The 25,959-nt window shown below is 36.9% G+C and overlaps 1 protein-coding gene across 8 annotated transcripts; it reads left to right on the top strand.

Moving 5' to 3' along the window:
• Window positions 1-25,959, top strand: LOC103719386 (cold-responsive protein kinase 1-like). Of its 8 annotated transcripts, XM_008808601.4 has the most exons (9): window positions 1-134; window positions 235-357; window positions 8,600-8,733; window positions 8,894-9,009; window positions 9,098-9,308; window positions 9,450-9,687; window positions 9,940-10,090; window positions 23,583-23,998; window positions 24,820-25,959. In XM_008808601.4, exons 3-8 carry the CDS (start codon window positions 8,664-8,666, stop codon window positions 23,985-23,987), a joined length of 1,191 nt encoding a protein of 396 aa, XP_008806823.2. In that variant the 5' UTR covers window positions 1-134; window positions 235-357; window positions 8,600-8,663; the 3' UTR covers window positions 23,988-23,998; window positions 24,820-25,959. The 8 variants fall into 8 exon arrangements, with proteins under 8 accessions (XP_008806823.2, XP_008806824.2, XP_008806819.2 ...); XM_008808602.4 differs by lacking the exon at window positions 24,820-25,959 and having other exon boundaries at window positions 23,619-24,245; XM_008808597.4 differs by lacking the exon at window positions 24,820-25,959 and having other exon boundaries at window positions 23,583-24,245.

The following is a 25,959-nucleotide window of genomic DNA, read 5'->3' as shown; positions in this document are numbered from 1 at the left end:
TTAGTCAAACATGGAAGCCCATTTGCTTGGCTCTCCCTCTCTTCCACAAGAACTCGGCGGTCATCAGCCTTGTGTCTCCGCCGCCGTGCTAACGTGCGCGCAGCTCCGACACTGGTCTGATCCGCTAGTCTCCGGTGATTTCCCCTTCTGGGTTCGCTTCTTCGCGTTGATTCGTTGATTTGGAACAGCCGTCGCTCTGTTTGTTGGTTTGATCGTTTCTTTCGGGCTTTGCAGGTTAGGAGGAGTAGGAGAGGGGAGGTTGGTTCTCGACTGGTGATTCTAACCTGCGCGGCTTGAGGGGGTGGTAGATTACGTGTGGTTTCTTGCATCTCTCTGCTTCTGTGTTCAATATTTCAGGTCATTTTCAGGTCTTGTTTTTCCGAGCTCAAATCCGTGATTTGTTTTTTTGTTTTTGTTTTTTTGTTTTTTTGTTTTTTTTTTGGTGTAAAAGTTGGTATATTTTGAGTACAATCTCTTATGTTCTTATGATATCGATTTTATGCATATTTGCATTTAGTGGGCTTCTTTTTCAGATGGAAAACTATTTGTTTTTGAATTAATGCAATTTGAGTTTATGTTTAATTTTTCTTTTTTTGTTTCTCTCATTCTGCTGAGTTTTTAGATACCTATGACTGAATTTGCTGGAAATTGATTACCATTGCGAAGTTCGTGACTTTGTTTTCTGTGAAATTTGCTGGAATTGGGTAATTGTAATTTAAATAATTGCTGAGCGAAGGGGAATTCTTTGAAGTTCTGTTGGGAGGAATCTTGTTAGGAGTATCTTGGCATTGCTACTCATTATATTCTGTCTATAAAATTGGATCTTTGATAGATTGCATCTTATCTTATGCAAGGTATTTGTATAATTCTCTAATGGTATTTGTATAGAAGAAAATACGATATCGGTTGCCAGGTTTGCCTTGTATCCGATGAATCAGAAAAAAAAAAGTTACTTTCACCACCTTTTCATTGCTTGTAAGTGATGTGGTCCCTTAAAAGGCTTGTATCATGGGTTTCTGATGAGCATTTGCTGACTATAGTAGCTAAAAGTTTCGAAAATGCAGCTTACTGAATGCTTTAATGTTAAATAATTTGTTTAATAACCTTATTTGCTCTGGTAAATTATTTTATAATGATTGATGAAGTGCTAGTTCTATATCAGATGGTGCATCAAGGTGGCATTAGGTGAGGGCGGAGTGATGGAGAACTAACCGAGCTTGTAATTGGGATGTGCAACAAAAATCTAGTGTACTTGCCTAGGGAAGGTCTTAGATGTTTCTTTGAAAAGTTTTGGAAAAGCTTGTAGTGAAAGAAGAGTGGTGGTTATCAGGAATAGTTACTAAAAGGAGTCACGAAGTAGATCCATGTGGATGGGGGAAGGCTTGATGGCTATGATTATTGTGATCGAAAAATCTATAGCTCTTGTTTAAGCCATTAAGCAAGAGATATTATTAACTCTTCCTTAAGCTAGTGTTCATAAGATTTTTTGATTTAAAAATATACTAGTAATAGGATCCTTAGATGTGACGATCCAGGACCTTACCCAAAAAGGTTAGCTGCAAGACTCTATCTGGTTCATCGGTCCAATATAAGTACCCAATATCTACCTAATACATAGCTAATGTGGGACTAAATATACACCTGCATAGGTCCTCACACACTCTCCTCATTTAAGCTCTGTTGTCCTCGCCAGGATAAGAGTTCAAATCTAATTAAATCTAATCTCCAACACTACAATTGATCTGTGGTTAGTTCTAAAAGGGCCCATGCAGCCATGTCTTCTAGTCCACATGGGCTATTGGCAGAGTCCACTCTAATTCCATTTGTCACTACCCTAGAATTCGTCCAAAAGGCTATTCGAAAGCTATTATTCGAAAGAGGTTGGTTCTCGACTGGTGATTCTAACCTGCGCGCCTTGAGGGGGTGGTAGATTACGTGTGGTTTCTTGCATCTCTCTGCCTCTGTGTTCAATATTTCAGGTCATTTTCAGATCTTGTTTTTCCGAGCTCAAATCCGTGATTTGTTTTTTTTTTTTGGTGTAAAAGTTGGTATATTTTGAGTACAATCTCTTATGTTCTTATGATATCGATTTTATGCATATTTGCATTTAGTGGGCTTCTTTTTCAGATGGAAAACTATTTGTTTTTGAATTAATGCAATTTGAGTTTATGTTTAATTTTTCTTTTTTTGTTTCTCTCATTCTGCTGAGTTTTTAGATACCTATGACTGAATTTGCTGGAAATTGATTACCATTGCGAAGTTCGTGACTTTGTTTTCTGTGAAATTTGCTGGAATTGGGTAATTGTAATTTAAATAATTGCTGAGCGAAGGGGAATTCTTTGAAGTTCTGTTGGGAGGAATCTTGTTAGGAGTATCTTGGCATTGCTACTCATTATATTCTGTCTATAAAATGGATCTTTGATAGATTGCATCTTATCTTATGCAAGGTATTTGTATAATTCTCTAGTGGTATTTGTATAGAAGAAAATACGATATCGGTTGCCAGGTTTGCCTTGTATCCGATGAATCAGAAAAAAAAAAGTTACTTTCACCACCTTTTCATTGCTTGTAAGTGATGTGGTCCCTTAAAAGGCTTGTATCATGGGTTTCTGATGAGCATTTGCTGACTATAGTAGCTAAAAGTTTCGAAAATGCAGCTTACTGAATGCTTTAATGTTAAATAATTTGTTTAATAACCTTATTTGCTCTGGTAAATTATTTTATAATGATTGATGAAGTGCTAGTTCTATATCAGATGGTGCATCAAGGTGGCATTAGGTGAGGGCGGAGTGATGGAGAACTAACCGAGCTTGTAATTGGGATGTGCAACAAAAATCTAGGGTACTTGCCTAGGGAAGGTCTTAGATGTTTCTTTGAAAAGTTTTGGAAAAGCTTGTAGTGAAAGAAGAGTGGTGGGTATCAGGAATAGTTACTAAAAGGAGTCACGAAGTAGATCCAAGTGGATGGGGGAAGGCTTGATGGCTATGATTATTGTGATCGAAAAATCTATAGCTCTTGTTTAAGCCATTAAGCAAGAGATATTATTAACTCTTCCTTAAGCTAGTGTTCATAAGATTTTTTGATTTAAAAATATACTAGAAATAGGATCCTTAGATGTGACGATCCAGGACCTTACCCAAAAAGGTTAGCTGCAAGACTCTATCTGGTTCATCGGTCCAATATAAGTACCCAATATCTACCTAATACATAGCTAATGTGGGACTAAATATACACCTGAATAGGTCCTCACACACTCTCCTCATTTAAGCTCTGTTGTCCTCGCCAGGATAAGAGTTCAAATCCAATTAAATCTAATCTCCAACACTACAATTGATCTGTGGTTAGTTCTAAAAGGGCCCATGCAGCCATGTCTTCTAGTCCACATGGGCTATTGGCAGAGTCCACTCTAATTCCATTTGTCACTACCCTAGAATTCATCCAAAAGGCTATTCGAAAGCTGTTATTTGGGTTTCTTGGCCTTATATAAATATCCAAGATCTATCTAATGCATAGACAATGTGGGACTAAACACACGCTGGCACAAGTTCTCACATTAGAGGAGAATAGGGCAGCTAATATAATTAATCTCTATTTTTATGGATAACTAAATCTTTATCCATGGTGATTTATCTTATTCCTAAAAAAAGGATGAGTTGTATCATGGCTACCCTGATCTCTTATAACCACCTAACTTCCAAAATATCTATAAAATAGAGGTGTTGTTGGGAAGATCATATCAGGTTGGTAAGAATTTTCAGCATCCAAACAAGGCCTTTGTCTCTTAAGATTCAAGCTCTTAACCTTAGCCTGTGAGCGGTATCCCGTCCATTTGAGGTCAATTTATGGATTGAAATGTGATCCAAGACAGTTTAAGAAATTTTGAAGTCCTGCTCTCAACTACTACATTGTGAAGACAGTAGTACTTCGAGCACCCATGTAGGTAAAGGTGCCATGTAATATCTCTTCCATCATGTTCCAATATAGCACATGAATATAAACAGTATGAGAGGATGTGTCCAAGTATATCATTCTCCAGCTCACACAACTGACATTTACTATCTATATGATTACCTCTCTAAGGGCGTGTTTGACACTGCAAAAACTATGCATTCTTAGGCAAAAAAGAAAAAGGGCAGTCCTTGAAAAAGTGTCTGGTAATGGTCAATAAAAGGAGCTTCTCATATAAGCAGAAGCCAAACTCTGCTTTTTGACAACTCAGAAAACTAGATTTTGTCTTATGCATATGTGAAAGTAATGAGTTTGCCTCACTTAAGAGCCAGCTACTCAAGGTTTAACTAGATTAGGTAAATTTAATCGACTCATTGCAGATCCAACCTGGACTGAAAAGTGTGATTCTGTGAGCCATACTGCAGCGTAATTTTAATATTTTAATTTAAGTCTAAGAGTTAGATTCGATCTTGCCAAAACCAAATAGATGTAACAGGTGCTTGACATTATACTTTAGCTATCACCAAATAATTAATTCAAGGCACTCTCATTGAAGTTCTTTGTGAAAAGCACTTTTGGAAAAGTAGAAGCAAGAGAAGACATCCATTAGCATGTTTGCACTTTGCAACTAGCCTACTATAAATTGGCAAACTTTATGGGGCATATAAGGTTTCACCACTTTTAGGCTAACAGCTAAAGGCCACCGCTGAAGAATGAAACTAAAAGGAAGAGCCTTGGAATGCTATCCTCATATTCTTATTTCCAACTTTCCACCGTCTACTCTGAATCCTTGTGATGTTTCACTCTATGAAACCGACTCCTGCAATTCCCTTGCATGATATATTGCTTTAAGATTGACATCTATGTCTCATTTTCTCCAAAACTTACAAACTTAGCTCTGGATCAGATGCAACCAAAAGTTTTGAGAACAAAACTTTGATTTCAACACTTTGATCACCATATTCCTCAATATTCATGAGAATTAGAATTAACAGCAAGCAAACAGTCACTTTTTCTATGTCTAGCATGGAGAACCATCACGACCCTTTAGCAAGACAGATGGTTGCATGAGACCTCCCAAAGATTCCGGTGCATTGACAAACTTAAACTTTACAATTTTCACAGTATTAAATTATGAACTTTCATTTGGCGAATACTTCCGAACGAATGGAGTTTACAGATAAAGCTAAAAAAAGTTAAGAAAAGAGCCTAGTAACCAATCTTTGATCTCAACATTCTATTTTTCTGTTGTCAAACATGATCCTTAACATCTTTGACATGACGTGATTGGCTTCTTACGTGCTGCATGGTGTAAACGTATTCAAATTATTGGCATTGACACCTCATCCTCCCATCTCTGAACAATTACAAGCCTTTTTTTTTGGATTAAATTCTAGACTAGAGAGCATAAGTAGTCCATAGCCAACTGAAGCTCACTACACTATAAACCTATTTTATTTGAACTTTACTGCCCCTTCTTTTTAAAATCCTCAAAAGTCAAAAGAAACTTCAATCATACTTCCAACCTTTTATTGATGTTACTGTAATGTTTACCCTTTGATCACTATGGACAACACGCAAACATCATGAGGACTTAATCTCCACAACCATAATCTGAAACTATCCAATTTCCTTTCTTTATCTTCTACATTTAGCCCTCTTTCCCAATTGTCACCTCTAAAAGATCCACTCTGGCTATTCCTGATCCTCATTTAGTCAAAACTGTCTGAAACTTTGAAATTAGATAATAAAACATTGTCAAGTTCCTCCAGTTCGCTACTGCCTTTGAGAAGTAATCCTTCTTCTTGGCATCTAACTTGTGTTTGATCATAACACGTAAAGAATCATTGATGTTCTTATTTTTCTTTCCAGGTAGTTGGAAATGATGAGAAAGCATAGTATATGATGGCATGTTGAAATTGTGCAAGCTGGAAAATGGGGATTAGGAGAGGGTAAATCCACTAAGGAAATCTTATTTGTGACCTGGAGCCTTCTAAAACAATATTTAGGGAAGAATATATCAGATAGATTGACAATTGGGGCCACTGCATTAAGGGATAAATCTGTTTGTGTACTTTTTAATTGAAATAAAGGGAAAGAGAAGTGGATTCCACATTTAATGGCTGGTCCATATAATGTCATTGACCCTTAACAAGCAAGAGAAGTGAAAGACTAATAGGTGTCTTTGATGCCGTTGTGGTTGACAAATCAAATGTCTTCTTGTTAAGTTTTGATGAAACACGTGATCAGTCTTTCATATGTATCTTTGAACCTTGAAGTAGACACTACTTGTTGGCTTCACTAGTTCCCTTACTCCATGTTGCTTAATGAGCCTCACGATGTCTCCATGATAATCATAACTTTGCTTTACAATCTTCAGCTAACATTTCTAAAAGAGCATCAAGTAAAGTGCAAGATTCCATATTTAATGGCTAGTCATTATAATGTCATCAACCCTTGACAAGCAAGAGAAGGAAAAGACTGATTGGTCATAGGTGTCTCGTTTGTCATTATGGTTCTACAATTTTGATATACGACTGGTGGTTATTGTGGATTGTGCTTATTGATCAAATCTACTATGAAAGAAATTGATTTATGAAAAAATTGTAAAATTGAAATTGTAGTGTTTCTGATTCTTCTATTGGCAACCAAGCTCTCCTATTATTCTTCTCTTTTTTCTTGTTCTTTTTTAATTGATGTCAACATTGTTCAAAATTCTAGGCGATAAGGAAGATCCGAACACACAAGGCAAGCTTGGTTTAGGTCAAATTTTCTTAACTAGATGTATGGTTATAGTTGGGAGAATGGTTTGCCATACCATCCCAAATTGCTCGGTTCGGAGCGTACTGAATCGAACTGATGGGGAAATAGGATAGTTCACCTTGTCGACTTGGTAAGTAGGCTGACTCGGCTCTGATCGATTAACACCCCCTCCCCCACACCTAGCTTGGTTTGATTAACCTTCCTCCTGGATCGCAAAAAAAGCATACCCTGCTCCCTTCGGCTTGCGATGTTTCGAGAATCCCCCCTCCTCACTGCTCATAATTGTAGCACCCCTTTACCTTGGTGCTCATGACTGCTTGGAGCATGTTCTTGCTCGATGCTTGCCCTCCCCCTCCCCCCATGAGAATCACCGGCAAGCATCCTCCCCCTTCCCTATCTCTCTCTCAGCCCTAATACTATGACCTAGGGTTTTGTCCCCCCAACGACAAAGAGGGCTTTCGAGCCCTCTCTCTTGGCCTTTCTCTCTCCCCCTTCCCTCTCTCTTTCTCTCCCTCCCCCTCCCTCTCTGACTCTCTCTCTTCCTCTCTCGTTTTCTGCCCCTCCCCCCTCTTTAGCTCCCCCTATTTCGTTACACCCCTGAATGGCATGATACATACCTGTACCGTGCCGAAGTGGTCACTGGTTGGTACGCTTTTTTTTACTGGTTCAACGAATTTTGATTGGAGAATAGGATGATGGATTAACAGAAAAGAGAAAGCACAAGAACTGCATAAAGAAGAGGAACAAGTGGAAGAGAACTTAATAAGATGCATGGACAAGTAAAATGAGCATGGATTTGTCTAATAGTTGTTGAGGGAGGCCTTCGAGTGATAAAAAATCAGAATAAGAGATCCTGTCGTAAATTGGTGGTCAGATATATAATTCATATCTTGGGAGCTGATGAAGTGGATTTGTGTTGGAATGAGTGGCTTGAAATAATTACAAGGATTTTCTCACCAAATAGGAAGTCGGAAGAAGAAACTTGGCAACAAATATGGTTTTTCATCTATTTGTGGATTTCGATTCTGAAGCCTTTGCTCAGATATGACATGATGGTGATTCAGCAGAATTCATCTCTTTGGTCCTACTTCTGTATGTTCCCTACTCCCTTTCTCCCATCCCTTGGTATCTTTTATTGCTTTCTCGACCTGGAAACATGTACCTTGTACTTTTTATTGTTGTTTCATACTCTTAATAAATTGATGATGAGACTCTCCATCTTTCATCTAGAAAAAGGAAGAAAAGAAGAAGAATGTACAAAAAGGGCCGTAATGATGAGGGGGACTTGAATTCTTGTCAAAGGGTTAGGCTGAAAAAGGGAAGTCCTAAAATAACATGGATAGAACCTATGAAAAAGGATTTGAAAGATGACAATGGCTTCAATTTTGCCCATTACGGGATTTAATAGTGAAGGAGGATTAATTAAGTTAATTTCAATGAGCCACGTGGAAGCTGATTAATTGTCAATTCATCAGTAGAGCACTTACCACATGAAGAACTTCTTTATCTAGTGTTGCTACGAGTAAGTGGATAGATTAGATAGGATAGAGTGCCTCACTTATATGGCATATGTATCTCCTAATTATTGTTAGAAATATAGGCAAATTACAGCTGAATGTAAGATAATGTAAAATTGTAAATAGGGAACTCACTAACAGAATGCAGTGAAACATATTATATAGTCATGGATACTTCGCAAATTACTTTGATTAACAAAGAAACTGATCCAGCAATGAATTACTTGAAATTCACTCAAAAAAAATTGTGAAATTTGGTTCTTTTACACGATTCTTTTAAATCTACCATCTAATTGAACTGGCATAATTCCATTTTATTGTTTCAGTACATGATGGTATCTATTCCTCAATCATGTGTTCAACTTTTGCAGGGGATCTTTTGTTCAAATAAGTCAACTGTCAATATAAACGGGGAAATCAGTTGTTTAGTCAGTAATGAGTTGTTTTTCTTTCATATGCAAAAGGAAAAGGACTTTACAGAGACAAACTCATCAAGGCAATGAAGGTAAGTAATTGCGTCATTTCTGAGTGCCATATGAGTTAACTTACGATCTTGTTTATGTCATCTTATGAAATATGATGCATTATCCACCTTCCCATTCTACATGACTGTTGAATATGCATCTTACTCTTCACATTACTGATAATATTTATTCTGATTCTAGATATTCCTGGCATTGAAAATGTAAGAATCTACTCTTATAACGAATTGAGAAATGCTACCGGAGATTTTAGCACTGCTAACAAAGTTGGTGAAGGAGGTTTTGGCTCTGTCTACAGGGTAACCTGCATATATTTTTATACTCAATCAGCTTCGATAATGGTCAGAACTTTTTAATGATTGCCTCTCTGTGAGTTAATTGATGTAGGGAAGGCTTAGAGATGGGACTACTGTTGCCATAAAGGTTCTCTCCTCTGAGTCAAGGCAAGGAGTGCGGGAGTTTTTGACTGAGCTTACTGTGATCTCCGGCATCTTGCATGAGAATCTTGTTAAGTTGTATGGTTGCTGTGTTGAAGGAACCAACAGAATACTTGTTTACAATTATCTTGAGAACAATAGCCTTGCGCAAACCCTTCTTGGTAAGTTGTAGCTCCTTAATTAATATTATTCTATGGTTTCTACCTATTTTGAGTTTTTATACAATAATAATCCTTTCACTGAGTCTGTTTCTTCCCATAATTTAGCGTTTGAAAATATGATAAGTTCTTGCCTACTGTCAGGTTCTGGCCACTGTAACATTCAGTTCAACTGGAGAGCACGAGTTAAAATCTGCATCGGCATTGCTCGTGGACTTGCATTTCTTCATGAGGAAGTCCAGCCTCACATTGTTCATCGGGATATTAAAGCAAGTAATATTCTTCTTGATAAGGATCTTACCGCCAAAATTTCGGATTTTGGTTTGGCAAGGTTTCTGCCTGCAAATACAACCCATGTCAGCACTAGAGTTGCAGGAACAATGTGAGTTTTATGTTTATTCTCTCACTCTGCAGAGTCTTACTATTTCATTCAATGTCCTCCTGTGTTTTTGTAATGTAACATTATATTAAGATTTCTTCTTTTTTTTGGACAAAAATATCTCAGGATTTCAATAACATAAAAAAAACCTAGATTAAGAAATGCACTTGCGTGGAAGATAATACTTGAACAACTTTCTTGAGCCATATCGACTTCCTTTCCTTTTCTAACCTTCAGTTTTACTTGTTTCCATAGAGGGTATCTTGCACCAGAATATGCAGTTCGGGGTCAAGTTACAAGAAAGTCAGACGTTTATAGTTTTGGCGTTCTTCTTTTAGAAATAGTTAGTGGAAGATGTAACACTAACACAAGACTACCTTATGAAGATCAGTTTCTTCTCGAAAGGGTAAGGAAACCAAAATTACACAGGCATGCATGATGGATGAGTTTTGTTTCTTCAATTGATCATTTGATCTAATTTACGAATGATAAATTTTGTAGTTTCTGCCTTTCTGGTTTAGTCCTAGATGTTTGTGTTATTAAAAAATCACAAGCTTAGGGTTAGTATATTCTTTTAATATATTGCTTCATATATCACCACCTGTTTAGACAATGAAATATAATCCATGGTTCCTACTTCGTAGGAAGAGAAACTTTGACCAACAAGCGAAAACATGAGTTAGACTACACAATATATGTTAAATATTTGGTAAGAAAATTTAACAATTTGACATAATTACTAGGCCACCCAAATTAGAAATATGTAGTGTTATTCATAATTTTCACCACTAAACATGCCAAGAAGCCAAAAATAGTATGTTTGGTGGTCTCCTACCTAATGCATGAAGTGGGTGAAAAAATATAGGACACCAATTCTCATAAGATGTTAAATTACATGATAGGGCTTATTAACTTAGATCCACACAATTAATCTTGATTTAAGTGTTTTAGAACATGGATACATCAGAATCCAATAGGTTTTGATGCGTAAATCATCGCAAAAGAAAGTATCTTGTAGTTGAAGCTGTCTATATTTGCACCTGCTTGATGCATAGGCTAAAGTGTCTAGAACATATGATTTATGGTTCTCTGCATTTTTAATGCAAATCATAACTGACGATGTGAATTTCCAATTCGGATGACCTGTTATTGTTTTTTGAGTTATTAAATCTTTGATCGAAGATTTGACATTTAGTGCATTATCCAACTCTATGTTTTTTATTGTGTCATTGTGAAAGAAATCATACTTTTTATGGTTTATTGCTCATTTTCTAGTATGGCTTATCAATTAAAAGAGTTAAATCAGCCATATTTAAATGCTAACTTACTAAAGCTTTTTATTTTTCATCACCTCTCTCTCTCTCTCCCACCTAGTGTTCTTTGATGTGGACTTATTTAATAAAAGTTATTTATAAGATGAAAAGAAAGTAACGATTGAATTCATCCCTTTGAAGTGAAAAGTGAATGAAAAACTTGGACTTATTAGTTGTTTTCAAGTACCTTTACTCTATATTTCTATTACCAAGTAAATAAGTTGGGAGCAAGAACCAAAAGATCTTTCCATTGCTTTAAAATCGTTGACCTGGACCCATTTTATTATCCAGGTCACGAGTGAATGGCTCAACCATAATTCACCCCTGGATTGATTCATTGACCGATGATGTTGTAAATAAAGTATAAATATCTATAAGTGGTAAAAACTTTAAAAATCTAAAAATATAGAAAAAGAAGGAAACAAAGAGAAAAATAGTTTGATGATAATCCAATCATTTGTGGAACATTTATATAGTAAGATGATGACTTTTCACATTACTAAACATCTCTCAAGAGTGATTCTTTATTTCTATTTCATGAATTTCCATTTGAATACACGAAGGATCATCCTTACAAGATAACATGGAGTAAAGACCAAATACAAGGTTTTAAAAAGTGACTCCATTATATGGGTACTGATAGAGCATATTCATTATGTAAGTGCCTATGCAAGCACTTATGCTACTGGTGTTTTTATAAATATCTTAAAACAGATGTAATTCCTAGATTTAGGTAACAATGTCTTCAGCATGTGAAATAAATAAAAAAATTTAGAAAAACAAGAAATTTTATGAACAATTTCACACTCATATGAGAATAATGTTTGTTAGGTGTAGCATAGCATGTTAACCAAAACAAATTAGTACTAATATTTTCCTATGAATTGTATTCGAATTTCCAGTGTACTAATTTTCAAAAATTAGTGATTTATCGATTGCAATCACAATCTATATGTGCTTGGGCACCTAAATATGCTTGATAACTCTATATGCAGTCTAACCCTGATGCGATGCAATCAATTGGTCACATCGGCATATGTGGACACATATGTAGCTGCATGAACTCCACCTAAAACATGGTCTAGACACAAAGTAGATGTGACGCATAAAAAATAACCAATGTATTAAATTGATCTAGAGTTTGTAAACATCTAGTCAAATCAGAACAGATATATATGAAAAATATGATTGCTAAAAAGTTGAATCAGATCTGACTCATTTTTAAAAAATAACCAATATAACAAACTGATCTAGAGTTTGCAAACATCTAATAGTATCAAACAAATATCATGGTTCGTCGTACCGATCAGTATGGCCAAATACCAAGTATATCATACCATATAATAAGATACTTTACAGTATCGAGGTTTGATACAACAGATATGTTATGAAAAAGATGATCACTAAAAAGTTGAATTAGATCCAACATATTTTCTTAAAAAATAACAAATATAATAAACTGATCTAGAGTTTGCAAAGATTTGATGGTGTCACAACAAATATTATGGTTCATCATATTAATCTGTATTATCGTGTACCGAGTATACCATGCCATATAATAAGATACCAATATAGTACTGAGGTTGGGAACATACTATATCGATACATGATACAGCTGCCGTCTCACCTCCAGCTGCATACCCTATATCGATACAAGGGGTGTACCATACTGGGGATACCAATAAGTTACTGGTACATTGCCTAGTATCGATAGAACAAGCCTTGATAAATATATTATGAAAAATATGATCATTACAGAGTCTACTAGAAAAGCAACATAAGAAAGCTGAAAATTCTTTACTCCTCACAACATTACAATGCTAGATCAGATTGTCTTTGCACTAAAGCTGAAGAAGGTATGATAAATTGATGGTCAATTGATGCATTTTGATGCTAGAAATTGAATAAAATGCCAAAATATAGCAGTTATTGGAAGTTAAATATATAGAGATATTACATTTGCAAAATAAATTGTTGAAGGTATCATTGACTTAGTGATATTGTTTATAATATGGCCTTTGGGTAGACAGTAGACCTATGCATCCACTAAGTTAGGCTTGTTTTGACTTAGGTGCAACCACAGTATCAAGGACTTGGACCCTGGCCTGAACCCAATCTACTCTGGCCTCGGGCCTTGATTTTCTAGCTTAAGCCCAGCATGATTCACACGAGGGGAAGGGGAGATAGGAGGTGGTGTTGGCATGGAAGAAAGGCAACAATGATGAAATCACTAGGTGGTGATGGATATGGTGCCAATGCAAGAGGAGAGAGTAGAACATTAAGTCGTTATCTCCAAAATTTGACGTCTCAGTACCGGATCTCGTATAGGTACCATTTTGTTTCAGTGTTAGTATGCGGTATGATATGAACGGCGAGGCGTACTGAGTGTTGGTGTGGTACAAGACTGCGTACCGGTTTGGTACGGTATGGTACCGACCAATACAGCAAACATTGGTTATCCCCACAACATCAATGGAGAGGAGGGGAGAGTTTGTGGCCTACCTTCTTGATGTTGGTCGTCCTTATACTGGAAGGGATGCAGAAAGGAAGGGAAAAGGAAGAGGAGGTGGTGTGAAGACTTAGGAGCAAGGTAGCCAACAAAGGGTGCGATGGAGATGAGGTTCTCTCAGAAAAATATCTCTAACATAAATTTTAAATATCTCTTTATCGTACATTATTAGAATACAAATCTCAACTCATGATGTAAGGAATCAAGAAATGGATTGAAGATGCTTAAAAAAGTACGAAACAATGAATCAGGAAACTTTTGTTATTATGAATTTAATCATATACAAGACTTAGAAAAGAAAACCATGTTATGGATTAAAATTATAATCTTTGCCTAAACTTAAATAGTTCTGAAGTGTAGAATTTTTGTTGGGAGTTGGGATAATGTAGGTTGCCAGTAGTTGGTGGCTAACCTTTCACGTCACCAATTGTTAGCCTACCTTAATATTGGTAATTAGGTCCAAAGAGGAGAAAAAGGGAACATACTAGCAGAATTAATTATGGAGAAGCATCTCAAGTACTGGCGGCCACTAACCAATTACCCTTTCTAACCTTGATGGAATGAGAGAAGCTTAAGCCCTAGCAATCACCAATCACCACCTTATCCTCTCCACTCAGTGTCACACCAATTGTATGGAGAGGAGAGAAGCTCAGGTCTTTGAATAATGGAGAAGCTTGCCCTTCAAACTTTGGTGAGGGAGGAGAGAAGCTCGGGTTAGCAGCGTACTATGACAGCAAACAGTAAAGTGGAGGAAATGCTCTATCCTAAGAGATAGGGCATAATGGGAGAAGTGGAGAGAATGAGTAGTAATGTGCAATTACTTTCCCTTTTCAATTCAATTAGTTTATTTCTCCTAAAAAACAATGAACTAAATTAATGGAAATCAGTTCGGCTGGTGTGGTCAAGCGGTTCAATGGTTCAAAAATCCACTAGGCCAAATGGATTTTAAGGAATCTTTGGTTATTGTTGGCTTGATCAACTAGGGGCTTTAGGTGATAAGCTGGACGGGTTGACTTGATTGACCTGCGAGGTCTTAAAAATACTAGATCCTTCTATAAGAAGAGAGAAGGGAAGTGAAAAAGAGAAGTAAAATGGGGTACTTAGTGACCGTATGCTACTGGCATTATTATTGGGCTCCAAATGCAGGCATAAAATTGTTAAATATAAAACTCTTTTAGTCATTCCAATGTACATGCAATGTACTTAACTATGTTTAGTACATAATTCCCTTCGATTGCTTCACTTTTGGCCATTATGCAATTTCCTTTGATCCACCATCTTTCTCTCTCTATCCCTATATGAAGGCTCTTGAGCTAATCCACAAGTAGGTGACACTCTTAATGGCATTCATCTTGCTTAGCCAACTTAGACAAGCTATGAGTCTCTAAAGATAGTGTTGCAAGTTACCATTATGACTATTGTTTTTTTCTAGCTACATCATCTCCATCATTATCAATAGAAATTAAAGTTAGAGGGGGATGTTTGAAGAAGAAAATGGCATGGTGAGTATATATCAAACTTAGTGAACATGAATCAAAATAGGAGTAACTAGCAATTAAATGAACATGAATGAAAGCCCAAAAGGGCTGATGAGTATAAATTGAAAATCTGCCCATGTTGAAAGCCTTTCGAAACCTGTCGACAAGAGTTGATGAGAAGGCACAGTGAGAACTTATAAGGCCTTTACTGTAAAGAAAAAAGAAATAATCCTCAATTCTCATTGGCATTTTTCAATTCTTTTGCAAACAAGTGGGTAAATAAAAACATAATATTGCATTAAAAAGACCACTTATATAAGGAGAACCAAGCACAATAGCATAGAGTGTGACAAAGACTCCAACCTAGATAAGATAGTATATGACAAAAGGGCAAAAGCGGATAAGTAAAATTATAATATACTTATGAATGTGATAACACTGGATTAAAGGGAATTGGCTATCAGCTGCTTCATCTCAAGTGTCAGCAAGATTATTTGGCCCATTATGATGTTCACATAGCCTACCTACCTCAACAAGGACAACTGAGAAGGTGGGCATGTTAGCGAGCCAATCCTAGTTCCTTTCTAATGCAATTGTTTCCTGCTTTGCTTGGAAAATTTGAATGTTCCATTCACCTTAGAGGCACTTAGTCAGCTCAATCCCTTGAGTTACTTAGCTAGAGGGCTGAATTGGCCATCCTCAAGTTGGAATATGCTTCCATCAAGGGTGCATTCTTTTGGTTTAGCACTTCATGAAAAACCTAAGCCCTTATGCCGCTCTCTAGTGCAACATGGGCACCAAGAAAACTGTCCACTTTACCATCCTAAGGTGGAGTTTTGTTGAGAGCATGATTCTCCATCTCATCAATTCCTTGAGCTAAAGACCATATGAAGTAGTCACCCTTGGAATTGTCCAAAGTAAGGCTAAGAAATGTCAAATCAAGGACTAATTCATGATAGGCCTAAACAACCTTGTCTCTTGAGGGAAGAAAAAAGATTAAGTAACCTTGTCCATTCAAGACACATCTTACTTGAACTAGGGGTGGCAATGGGTTGCCTCAGATTGGGTTCAAGTCGGGTCGAAGCAGGTTCGGGTCAAAAAACTTCCAACCCACACCTGACCCATTTGTAATTAGTTTGGAAAATGTAGACCCATACGAACCATTTATTTTACAAAAACTTAGACCCACCCACTAACCCATTTGAATTTTCACTCATCAATTATATATATAAGTAAAAAGTCAAGCAGAACATAGCATGCAAATATCACAACAAAAAAATATATCTAACTTGCAAGTTATCATCATAAGCACAAAAAAATAGAATATATCACCATCAAAAAACTAATTAACGATGAACTAACTAAAATGCAACAATAAGAGTAGAGAGATCAACATGGTCCATGGGTTTGGGAGCTGGTTATTTCCCAGCTAGTTCAAGTCAGGTTACCCACCAGGTTTAGGAGCTAAACCTAAACCCACACAGTTATAAATAGGTCGGTTTAGGGTTGAACCATTTCCGAGTTGAATTTTATTAAAATGGCCAACCCAAATCCATTTATTCTAGCGGGTTCGTGCAGGTCTGGCTCATGTTTTGCCACCCTTAACTTGAACTCATAGTTTGAAGTACTTGAAATATCTCCTACGCAAAACCTCTTTTAGTTTATGGAATGACCTTAGATTTTTGGTTTTGTGCCTACAAAGCTTCGAAAAATGGGACTTTTGGCCATCTAAGAGTATAACCAAACAACGCCACCATTATTTATATTCATTCATCTTTTAGAACAAGCTGGCAGTCATTTATAGTCACTTTTGCACTTTATTGTAGATACCCATGATAGACTACTCAACTCGAGGTCATTTCAAGGGAACCAAGAGAAGATGCTCTCTAAGGTCAAATGTGCAAGTTGTGGGATATTAAGTGAATGACTTCAATGAATTTGAGATTATCAAAATAGGTGAAATAAAATATGCAATGCAGGGATAATCTTGGAAGCATGATAGAAGTGTTTGTGAGAAAGGGCAATATTTATGTAGGGCAGTGTGTGTGACAACATCGAATAAATGCCACTCCTATGGCTTTCATTAAGGCCTTAGAACATTGATCAAAGCACGGCAAAGCAATGCTTAAATAAGAAATTCCCAGCTTGTGGATTTCTAGAAGAATGAAGCTAGTATGTTTTATGCTGTGGACTTCAATTGCTCTGCCAAAACAAAATGTTAATGGTTTAAGTTATCAGTTTTGACCGGAGTGTTCAAAGTTGACGACAAAGTATTTCTAGATGTTATTGATGTTTAGGATTAATGACCACTCAATTAAAAATTAACATTATGTGATATTTGCTAGATCATTATGAGCTGGCGTAACTTTAGCCTCCAATACAACATCTCACTGACTCTCCACGAGAGCATGACACTCTTCATTTCTTTTTATCTTCTCCAAGGTAGGGAATGAGCTCCACCATGATATAACGAAATACACTTGCCTCATCATTCAAACAAAAAGCCATAACATTTAACACTTCTTATGAAACCTTCGAATCTTAACATAAACAAAATTATAGGTCTTGAGGCAGACCCTTATGTAGCTGTTAGATCTATCATCCATTTTTTTCAGAGCCTTCAAGCAAACCTAGATGAATTGAATATATTGGGCTTTGGTCAAATCTTGGAGCACTCAAAGGAGGCCAATAAGGAGTGCATTTAGGGCTCATCAGGTGCTTGAAATTGTAATTAGATGAATCCCTAAAGGGCTTGGGTTGAATTTTATAATTAATTGTTAAGCTTTCTTGCTTAGATATAAAAGCATTAACTTATCTACTAATCATTGACAAGTTATTCGGTGATAACCAATTGAATGGATGGATTTTGAATATTTTTTTTTTTTTGAAGGGTAGGTTCGATGAGTCTAAGGTTACGATAAGTTAAGTGTTTTACTTTTAAGGAGTGGAATGAAGGTTTAGGCTTTTTTAAAGGCGATAAAGGCTCTCATGGCTCCCTTCTCTTGTTGAGGAGTATGGGGCTCTTAGCCTCTTGCTAATAAAGACTAGAGATTGAGGGAATTGGATGGGGGTGTTCGGAAGAAATAGTGGCTCACTTTTCTTAGTTTGAGCACGTGGAATGTGGGATATGGTGGAAAGCTAATGATGTGTTTCTTTGAGGAGGAAAAAGAAAAAAATACTAGCCATTCAAAAAAAAAAATTGTTCGTCTCTTGGTGCTTTCTAGAATTGGGTGTAGGGAAAAACACTAATACGTGCTATAAATGGCATTTTATTGGCCACTCATATATTTTTTTTGGGGATGGTATGGGATGGAGCTGTAAACCATGGTACTTGTGGATAATTTTTTTATTAATTTCATGTCTTTTTTCTTACTCCGTCCAGAATAAACCTGCTGTTGTTTTTTCATCCTCAATATCCCTTTTATTTAATTCTATATTCCTATCGTGAAATAATAAATTGAGTTCATATAGGCATTTTGCATGCAGCTATTGAAATAGCTGCTCTGGCTATAGTTTCTGATACTCTGCCCATTTTATAAAGTATTTGATCCGGTTTAACAACAGATACCCAATATTCTGGGGATCCCTTTTTCAAACCCATACGTGTTTCCATAGGTCTTATTGTAATAGGTTTGTCGGAAAATATACGTACCCATATTTTTCGTATAGGAATACACAAGAAAATGATACAATTGGTCAAAACACACAATGAATATCATCTCCATATCATTTTGGATTTCTCGACAAATATAATTTGTTTCGCTATTCTAAGTGGTTATTTTATTCTGGGTAATGAAGAACTTGTCATTCTTAATTCTTGGATTCAGGAATTCCTCTATAACTTAAGTGACACAATAAAAGCTTTTTTGATTCTTTTAGTTACTGATTTATGGATCGGATTTCATTCGACCCATGGTTGGGAACTAATGATTGGTTCGGTCTACAACGATTTTGGATTGGTTCATAATGATCATTTGCAGCACAACTAGTTTGGCCTCTACCATTTTGAGAGTTCTCATTCATTAGGATGACTTCCCCTCCTTTCTTCTTCTTTTTTTAATGTTCTTTCAAATTTAACACCTTATTTCTCTTCCATTGCATTCATTAGGATGCTAAAGGGAATCAAGCACCCCAACACCCCAAGGGGGGGGGGGGGGGAGCACGCACACATACATGCACACCTAAACATACAATTTCTTGGAAAGCGAAAAAAAGCCCCTTCTTTATTTACTGAGTATAGAAGAACCTTGTAAAAGCATATCATCATTACAAAATGAGTCAACGATCTTATAATCATGAACATTGTACACAAATGAACAAAAGAAAAAGAGAATTTACAAACGTAGCCTCTAGAACAACCAAGGTTTCAAATACTGCTAGAATGGGATAGTACAAACTACAAATGGTACCGTACTATTCTGGTAGGTTTCCAACACCGGTACTAATGTGTTGGCAGTCCTGTACCATGTGTCAATATCTAGAACTGTACTATTCCATCAAAAAATTGGTACAAGGTCTAGTATAGTAACCTCCTAGACTCGAAAAGAACTCCTACAACTCAAACTAGATAAGATGAGGTTCAGGGTTTTGTCTTTTCAACACCAAATCCCATCCATTTTTTCTCCTGGAGTCTGATTTACAAACACGATTGCATAAATTTGCCCTTACTTAAGAGAACTTTTGCCCCAACAATGTAGCTTCGACCATGTGGGGGAGTAGCTTTGATTCGGAGCTCTTCGTCCAATATGATGCAGGTGTTATCCAACACCATAGGTCTAGGAAGTTAGAGTTTTCTTCTTTAAGGGCACAACTCCCTTGTCAAATATCCATGATTGTCCAAACAGAATTTATTATCAATGCTATATCACAACACACCGCCCACTGCAAGCGTCTGATGGACTGCACTAGATGTCACATCCCACTGCAACAGTATTCTCCTAACCCAGTTGAGAAACAGATTGTAGCTATCCAAACGTTTTGGTGATGTCTATGGAGTGTTGTTAATTCTACTCCATAAATAATTATTTGCGAGGTTCGTGGACTCAATATCAGACCCTGAACAGTACTATGCTGGTACAGTGTTGGTAGCCCAATACGGGGGGTTGGTTTAGTGCATTGAGACTTAGAGAGCCCCTCATATGAATTATTGATTCGATACAGGTAGGGTACAATATACCCACTATGAGGAAGTATGCACCAATACGGCGAACCATAATGATTAGAGTGCAATGTCATCCAAAGTACAAGGTCTTTGTGTTAAATACTATATTTTACCTCCAATCCTCACCTGATCTTTTTGCTGAAGCATATGTTTCTTCACAAGAATGAGACATGTGTTTCCCTTCTTCGATCTCCTGTGAAGGTGACCTATGCTATCTCATTATTCTTCTTAAAAGCATTGCCACATGTCTGCGTCGGCTGCTTATTATTTTCTATAAATACCATAGTCACTCACTAATAGGACAAACACTAGCTAAGTTTCTTGTCTCTCCATACTTGAAGCATGTTAGCTTGGTTTGGACTTTGGGCAGTAATAGTCTGCTTTGTTGCTTCATCGCTGGCCATGTCCTTGAAAGGGCATTGGAAGCTTTAAACAGTACAGCCCTAAATGATGCCTTTGAGTGTTGCACAACTTTTAAGCATCTCCTCTATTTGTTGTTTAACCTGATAGAAATCTCTTTAATATTGCAGATTCAACACAGCCATCACATCCTAAACGTTGAGCAAAAACGAGCTCAATATATTACTTCCATTGACCTTTTAGACTCATAGCTCTAGCTTAAATAGATTGCTCATGGAACTCCCCAATCTAATCATCAGTGTTGCTGCCAAACTAAAATTGCATTAATGGTTATTGAAGTAACCCATGAAAGAAAAAGGATTCCTTTCTGAAGGGCTTTCATATCCTCATGCAGCCACCTTACCTCTTCCTATCTGGGCATTCAGCAGCGATCAGGCATTTCATTTTCGTCCGGAACCTTTGCAGTTTTTTGTCTCTTATAGGGTTGAGTCTGTGAGGTAGTTAACTAGCTCAGCAATATACTTGTTTATAGAATTCCTCCTGAATGCAACAATTAAATCATCTTAGTGTGATATGTTTCATTTTTGTCCAGAACCTTTGCAGCTTTTTCTGTCTCTTATATGGTTGAGACTGTTAGGTAGTTACCTAGCTCAGCAATATACTTGTTTATAGGATTCCTCCTAAGCAGTGAAGAAGAAGCTCTAATTTAACATTCAGGTAGAGAGACTACACTTCGGACTGATTTTTCTATATTTTTTAACTAGGCAACTCTATTCTCCATTCATTAACAAAGTAATTTGTCCTAGCTGTATTTGGGAGAAGAAGAAGCAACAGCAGCAGCTTCAATTTGACAATTATTCAGGGAGATTCCAGTTGGGATTGATTTTTTTGTTTTTAAAACTCCTAGGCAACTCTATTCTACATTCATTAACAAAGAAGTTTCAGTAGTTGCTGTTGTTTCTTCTTTCAAATATAGCTAGGTTGGTATGCCCTTTTTGATTTCATGTGGTGAAGATAGAACATAAGTTTGGGAAACAATTCCCATTTCTAGTTAATATCCTGACTGGAAGAAGAAGAAGAAGAAGAAGAAGAAGAAGAAGAAGAAAAAGTTTAACAATCAGTTAAAGCTGGAATTTTTTTGACATGTTCTCCTTTAATTTAACAATCATTTCAGCAAAGTACACTTGGAATTGATTTTTTTTAATATATTTAACTCCTAGGCGACTATATTCTACAATCATTAACAAAGAAGTCAATACAGCTAGGTTGGTATGTCCTTTTTGAAGTCAGGTGGTAGAGATAGAGCATAAGTTTGAGAAACAATTGTCATTTCTAGTTAATATCATGACTGTCATGTCTTTTGTATGCTGCCTTTTATGTCTGTTTGCTAGGTGTGTGTTAGTCTCCTGTAGCAATTTGGTTCAACAAGTGAACATCTACTAGGCATTTTGCTTCTTCCACCACAGGTTTCTCATTTTATTTATTTTTACTTTGTATACAGCACATAGTATTTTTAATTAAATAATAGTCTTTCTCCTTTCCAAGTATGGCAAGGATAGGTAGTCATGTTGCTGTTTATGTGGTAAAATCATAATCATCAAGTCTTGTCCTCATATTTAGGCTTAGGAAATAGATACATTTTTATACTCCTATAGTCAGGAAAAGTCTTTTTGACTGTTCCATATATAAAAATATAATAAAGAGAAAGGCTGAGAAAGCAATATGCCTATTGTCAACTGTTTCTTGACTTCTTTTTCTTTAATGCTATACTTTTTCACAAGTTCAACCAGCTATCCCTTTCCTCAGTAGTCATCAATGTCGTGTGTTCCATTTTTGAGGTTAATTTTCCTTGGGGATATATCTGGGGCATGTGGAAAAATAATAAAGGCTGTTAAGAAAACGTTCCTTTTGATCCAAAATGAATTTAATACGCAACAGAGAGGAGAGCAATGTTATGCAGGTGACTTTCATACTCCATAGAAGTTAGGCAATGTTTTGCCAAATGATAGGTGGCAGATTGACAGCTGGATGTTGCCTGTCACCTAGGCATTAGGGGGGAACTTAGAGATCAAGGATCCCAGAAATGGTAAACTTTTTTTTTAAAAAAAATAAAAGGAGAAACCTAAAATGATGTTTATAGTCTGATAAATGAAGATAATATATAAGATGCAATAAGTCATTAAGAACCATCAACTTTCTGACATCCAATACTAATTTATAGTCAATTTCATCAACATAACACAAAATGCCAAGGCTGGTGACTAGGCGGCCCAACCTACACCGACAACCTAGGTATGCCAAGTTGGCTTTCTTTTAAAACCATTTAGGTTCACAAATTTGGATAGTCATGCTGGATGAAATAGGAAAATGTAACTCTACTCCACTAATAGTATGTTGCTCAGCAGATTGTTGCAATCCCTCTAAATGGATGCTAACCTAGCATAATGTAATAAGTTCCATGAGGGTTCTAGGCAAATCTGTGAGGAGTTGCTTAAAATGAGTAAGAAAGGAAGTATGTCCTTTTCATGTACCTACAGTCATACATGATTTTATCAAATTGCAAGAGCAGTTTGATGCATGACATGGATGACAAAAAAGGGGGAAAAAGGAAATGAGAGGAAAATCTTGCCATTAATTAATTCAGTGAGAAGTTTAGCTAGAGATGGTGTGATATATCCAGCCATACTGCTAAACTGGTTTGCTAGTTCTAATTGGTTTGCCATTGATGGGATACGAGAGAGTTCATAAGCGGGAACAATGATTTCTTGATCTCCTCTGTTGTCTATTATTCTATTTCCAATTTAGTTCTCGTAAATGTACCCTATCTGAAAGCATAAATAGCGTGGAAGAACTCTTATCTCTGGACACCACAATTCGAGTCCCTGTATGCTGTGCTTGCTTATTCATCGCACTTGCAAATGAGATTTACATATACAGTGGTCAACATTCATGAAACCAATAACTGATGATATACTACATTTGATCAGTACATTGCACCATCACAAATTGCTAGTTACCATTATGTTTTTTCTTGTGCGTTAGTGGCTGAGTCCTAAATTTGTGAAGATGATTTACAGTTCCCAGATATCATGCATGGGCTTCTCATCTTGCAGACGTGGGCACTATACGAGCAAAATGAGTTGCGGAACATTATAGATTCTTCTTTAACTGATGATTTAGACATAGAAGAAGCCTGCAAGTTTTTAAAGGTCGGACTCCTATGCACCCAAGATGCCGCAAAGCTTCGCCCCCAAATGTCCGATGTCGTCAAGATGCTGACCGGTGAGAAGGACGTCGAATCAGAGAACATCACGAAGCCTGGTCTGGTCAGTGATTTCATGGACCTCAAAGTTAGAAGTCAGAAGAGGCCTGATGAGGCCGGTATATCCACCATGTCCTCTGCCGTCGAGACTTCACCTCTTTCATCAGAGAAAACGACATATGCATCCATTACCTTCACTGCAATATCTGAGCGAGACTGAACCTTGAGAAGGTATAACTGGCAGAAAAAGATATTGCTGTCAAAGTTCGTGGCTCATGTAGATTCCATGCAACAATATTTTTTTAAAAATTATTTTTTTGCCTTATGTTTTCATCTTTAACCACAATTTATGTTCTGTAAATATACACAGCCAAATAAGTTAACGCTGGGAACTGTGGAAGTATAAACGAATTAGAGGACATTGTCTGATTTATTTGAGCAGAAAACTTTATTTGAGATAATTGCTTCTAATTACTCAGAGTATTGTGGCCAGACATGGATTGATTCGATTTTCTTCGCATGCATATGCTATAAACCGTCAATTAATGCATGGTCAATAAACAAATAATCTCTAACATATAGGTAAACTTTCTGGTCTCCAATTATCAAACTACATTAATTGATAAAAATGACCAATCTTATTCTGTTCTATTTTATAGTTGTTTGATGTGTACTAGAATAGCCTCGTCTTTCTTGGGACTTAAGAAAGGAAGAGGGAATTAAACCTAAGCTTCTCATTCTGTCTTTTACCTTCAGAAGGATTTATGCTTTTCAGGTCTTAATGAAAAAAAAAGGGGGGATTCATGGTTCCTCCTCCATCCCTTTCTTCTTTAATTTCCCCTTCACTAGTGCCAGAACAATAGAATAATGGGTTTATGGGTTGTTTATGACCCATAAAACATTTGGATCTAAAGTTTAATCCTAATTCCCCTTGTGAGTGGGATGATTTTTGTTGGGTCTCTATACTATAAGCTGAGCATGTCAGTCACTATTTTAATCCTATTGTTTCTAGCATATAACAATGTTGAATGAAGTCTAACTTTGTGCTTCAGGGAGCGAAGATTTACAAAATCTCACCATTATCTCTTGTATCAAGAAAGAGGGAAATCTCACGAAGGCCAAGATAGTATGGTAATTTTGTGCTTCCAGTCTGGAAGTTTAGCCCCACTAAAAGTTTTCCCTATGGTACCTAATCACTGGTTTCTTTCGACAAGTTATTGGAGTTCTTAAAAAGTAGGAGCTGTGAATGAAAAGGAGAAAGGCGAAAAGCAATACAATTTCTGATCCCACTTTGCAGACATACTTCATGTGAAAAAAGATTAGCAGCTGTTCACTTCGCAGGCATCCTTTATATGAACTCGAGTGGCAAGAATGGAACAAAAGCATCCAACTGCTTGAGATGTATGTGTTGAGACAGCAGGAACTATTCTCACCCCTATCCACTTCATTGTTACCTTCTCTTCATGTGGGATTAATGAATAATGCTTTCAAGTGTGCAGCTTCAGCAATTACTCTGGGGAAAAACTTCCATCTCAAATACACTGTTGGTGCTGTCTTTTTCCTACTATGGTTGTGCAGGTTGGTTCCCCTTCATATGCCCAAGTGGCTAGTGGATCTAAGGGATCTTTATACTTTTGATGTCTCTGGGTTCTGAACCTCCAGTAAGTACTACTTTTGCTGTCCCTTGCCACTTTGGCCAGAAACCAAGCCTGGGTGATTCCTTTCTCTTGAGTGTGCCAACCTGGGCAGTACTGCTGCTGGTTGGTTTCATTGTCCCCATTGTGTCAGCACTCCAAACTCCCTTGTTTTGGAGAAGGGCTTATGGCTTCATCCATTATCCACATGGCTAGCCTGTACTGAGCTTTAGTGGTCCATGGATCAGGTGGTCCTGCCAGGCTGCAAGCCAAGGCTGCCTGCAACCCAAACCAACCTTAGGGGCATTGGAATCCAGCAAAATAGTTAATTCAATGACAGAAAGATCATGTGAAACAGTGTGGAACAGAGCCAGTGGGAGCAGGAATATCTCTATTAGACAGGCAGGAGCCAACATCTGTGTGTGCGTGTGTGTGTGTGTGTGTTTCTAGTGGACAGAAATATAGATGTCACATTCCACAAAGGAATTTGTTTGTGGGTTGTTTGCTATTGCACTTTTAACACAAAATTAAATGATTCAGATGTTCTCTTGGACCTGC

The sequence above is a fragment of the Phoenix dactylifera genome, unplaced genomic scaffold (assembly GCF_009389715.1).
Source record: "Phoenix dactylifera cultivar Barhee BC4 unplaced genomic scaffold, palm_55x_up_171113_PBpolish2nd_filt_p 000331F, whole genome shotgun sequence".
Taxonomy (NCBI): Eukaryota; Viridiplantae; Streptophyta; class Magnoliopsida; order Arecales; family Arecaceae; genus Phoenix; species Phoenix dactylifera.
This window is presented reverse-complemented; position numbering and strand designations above follow the sequence as displayed.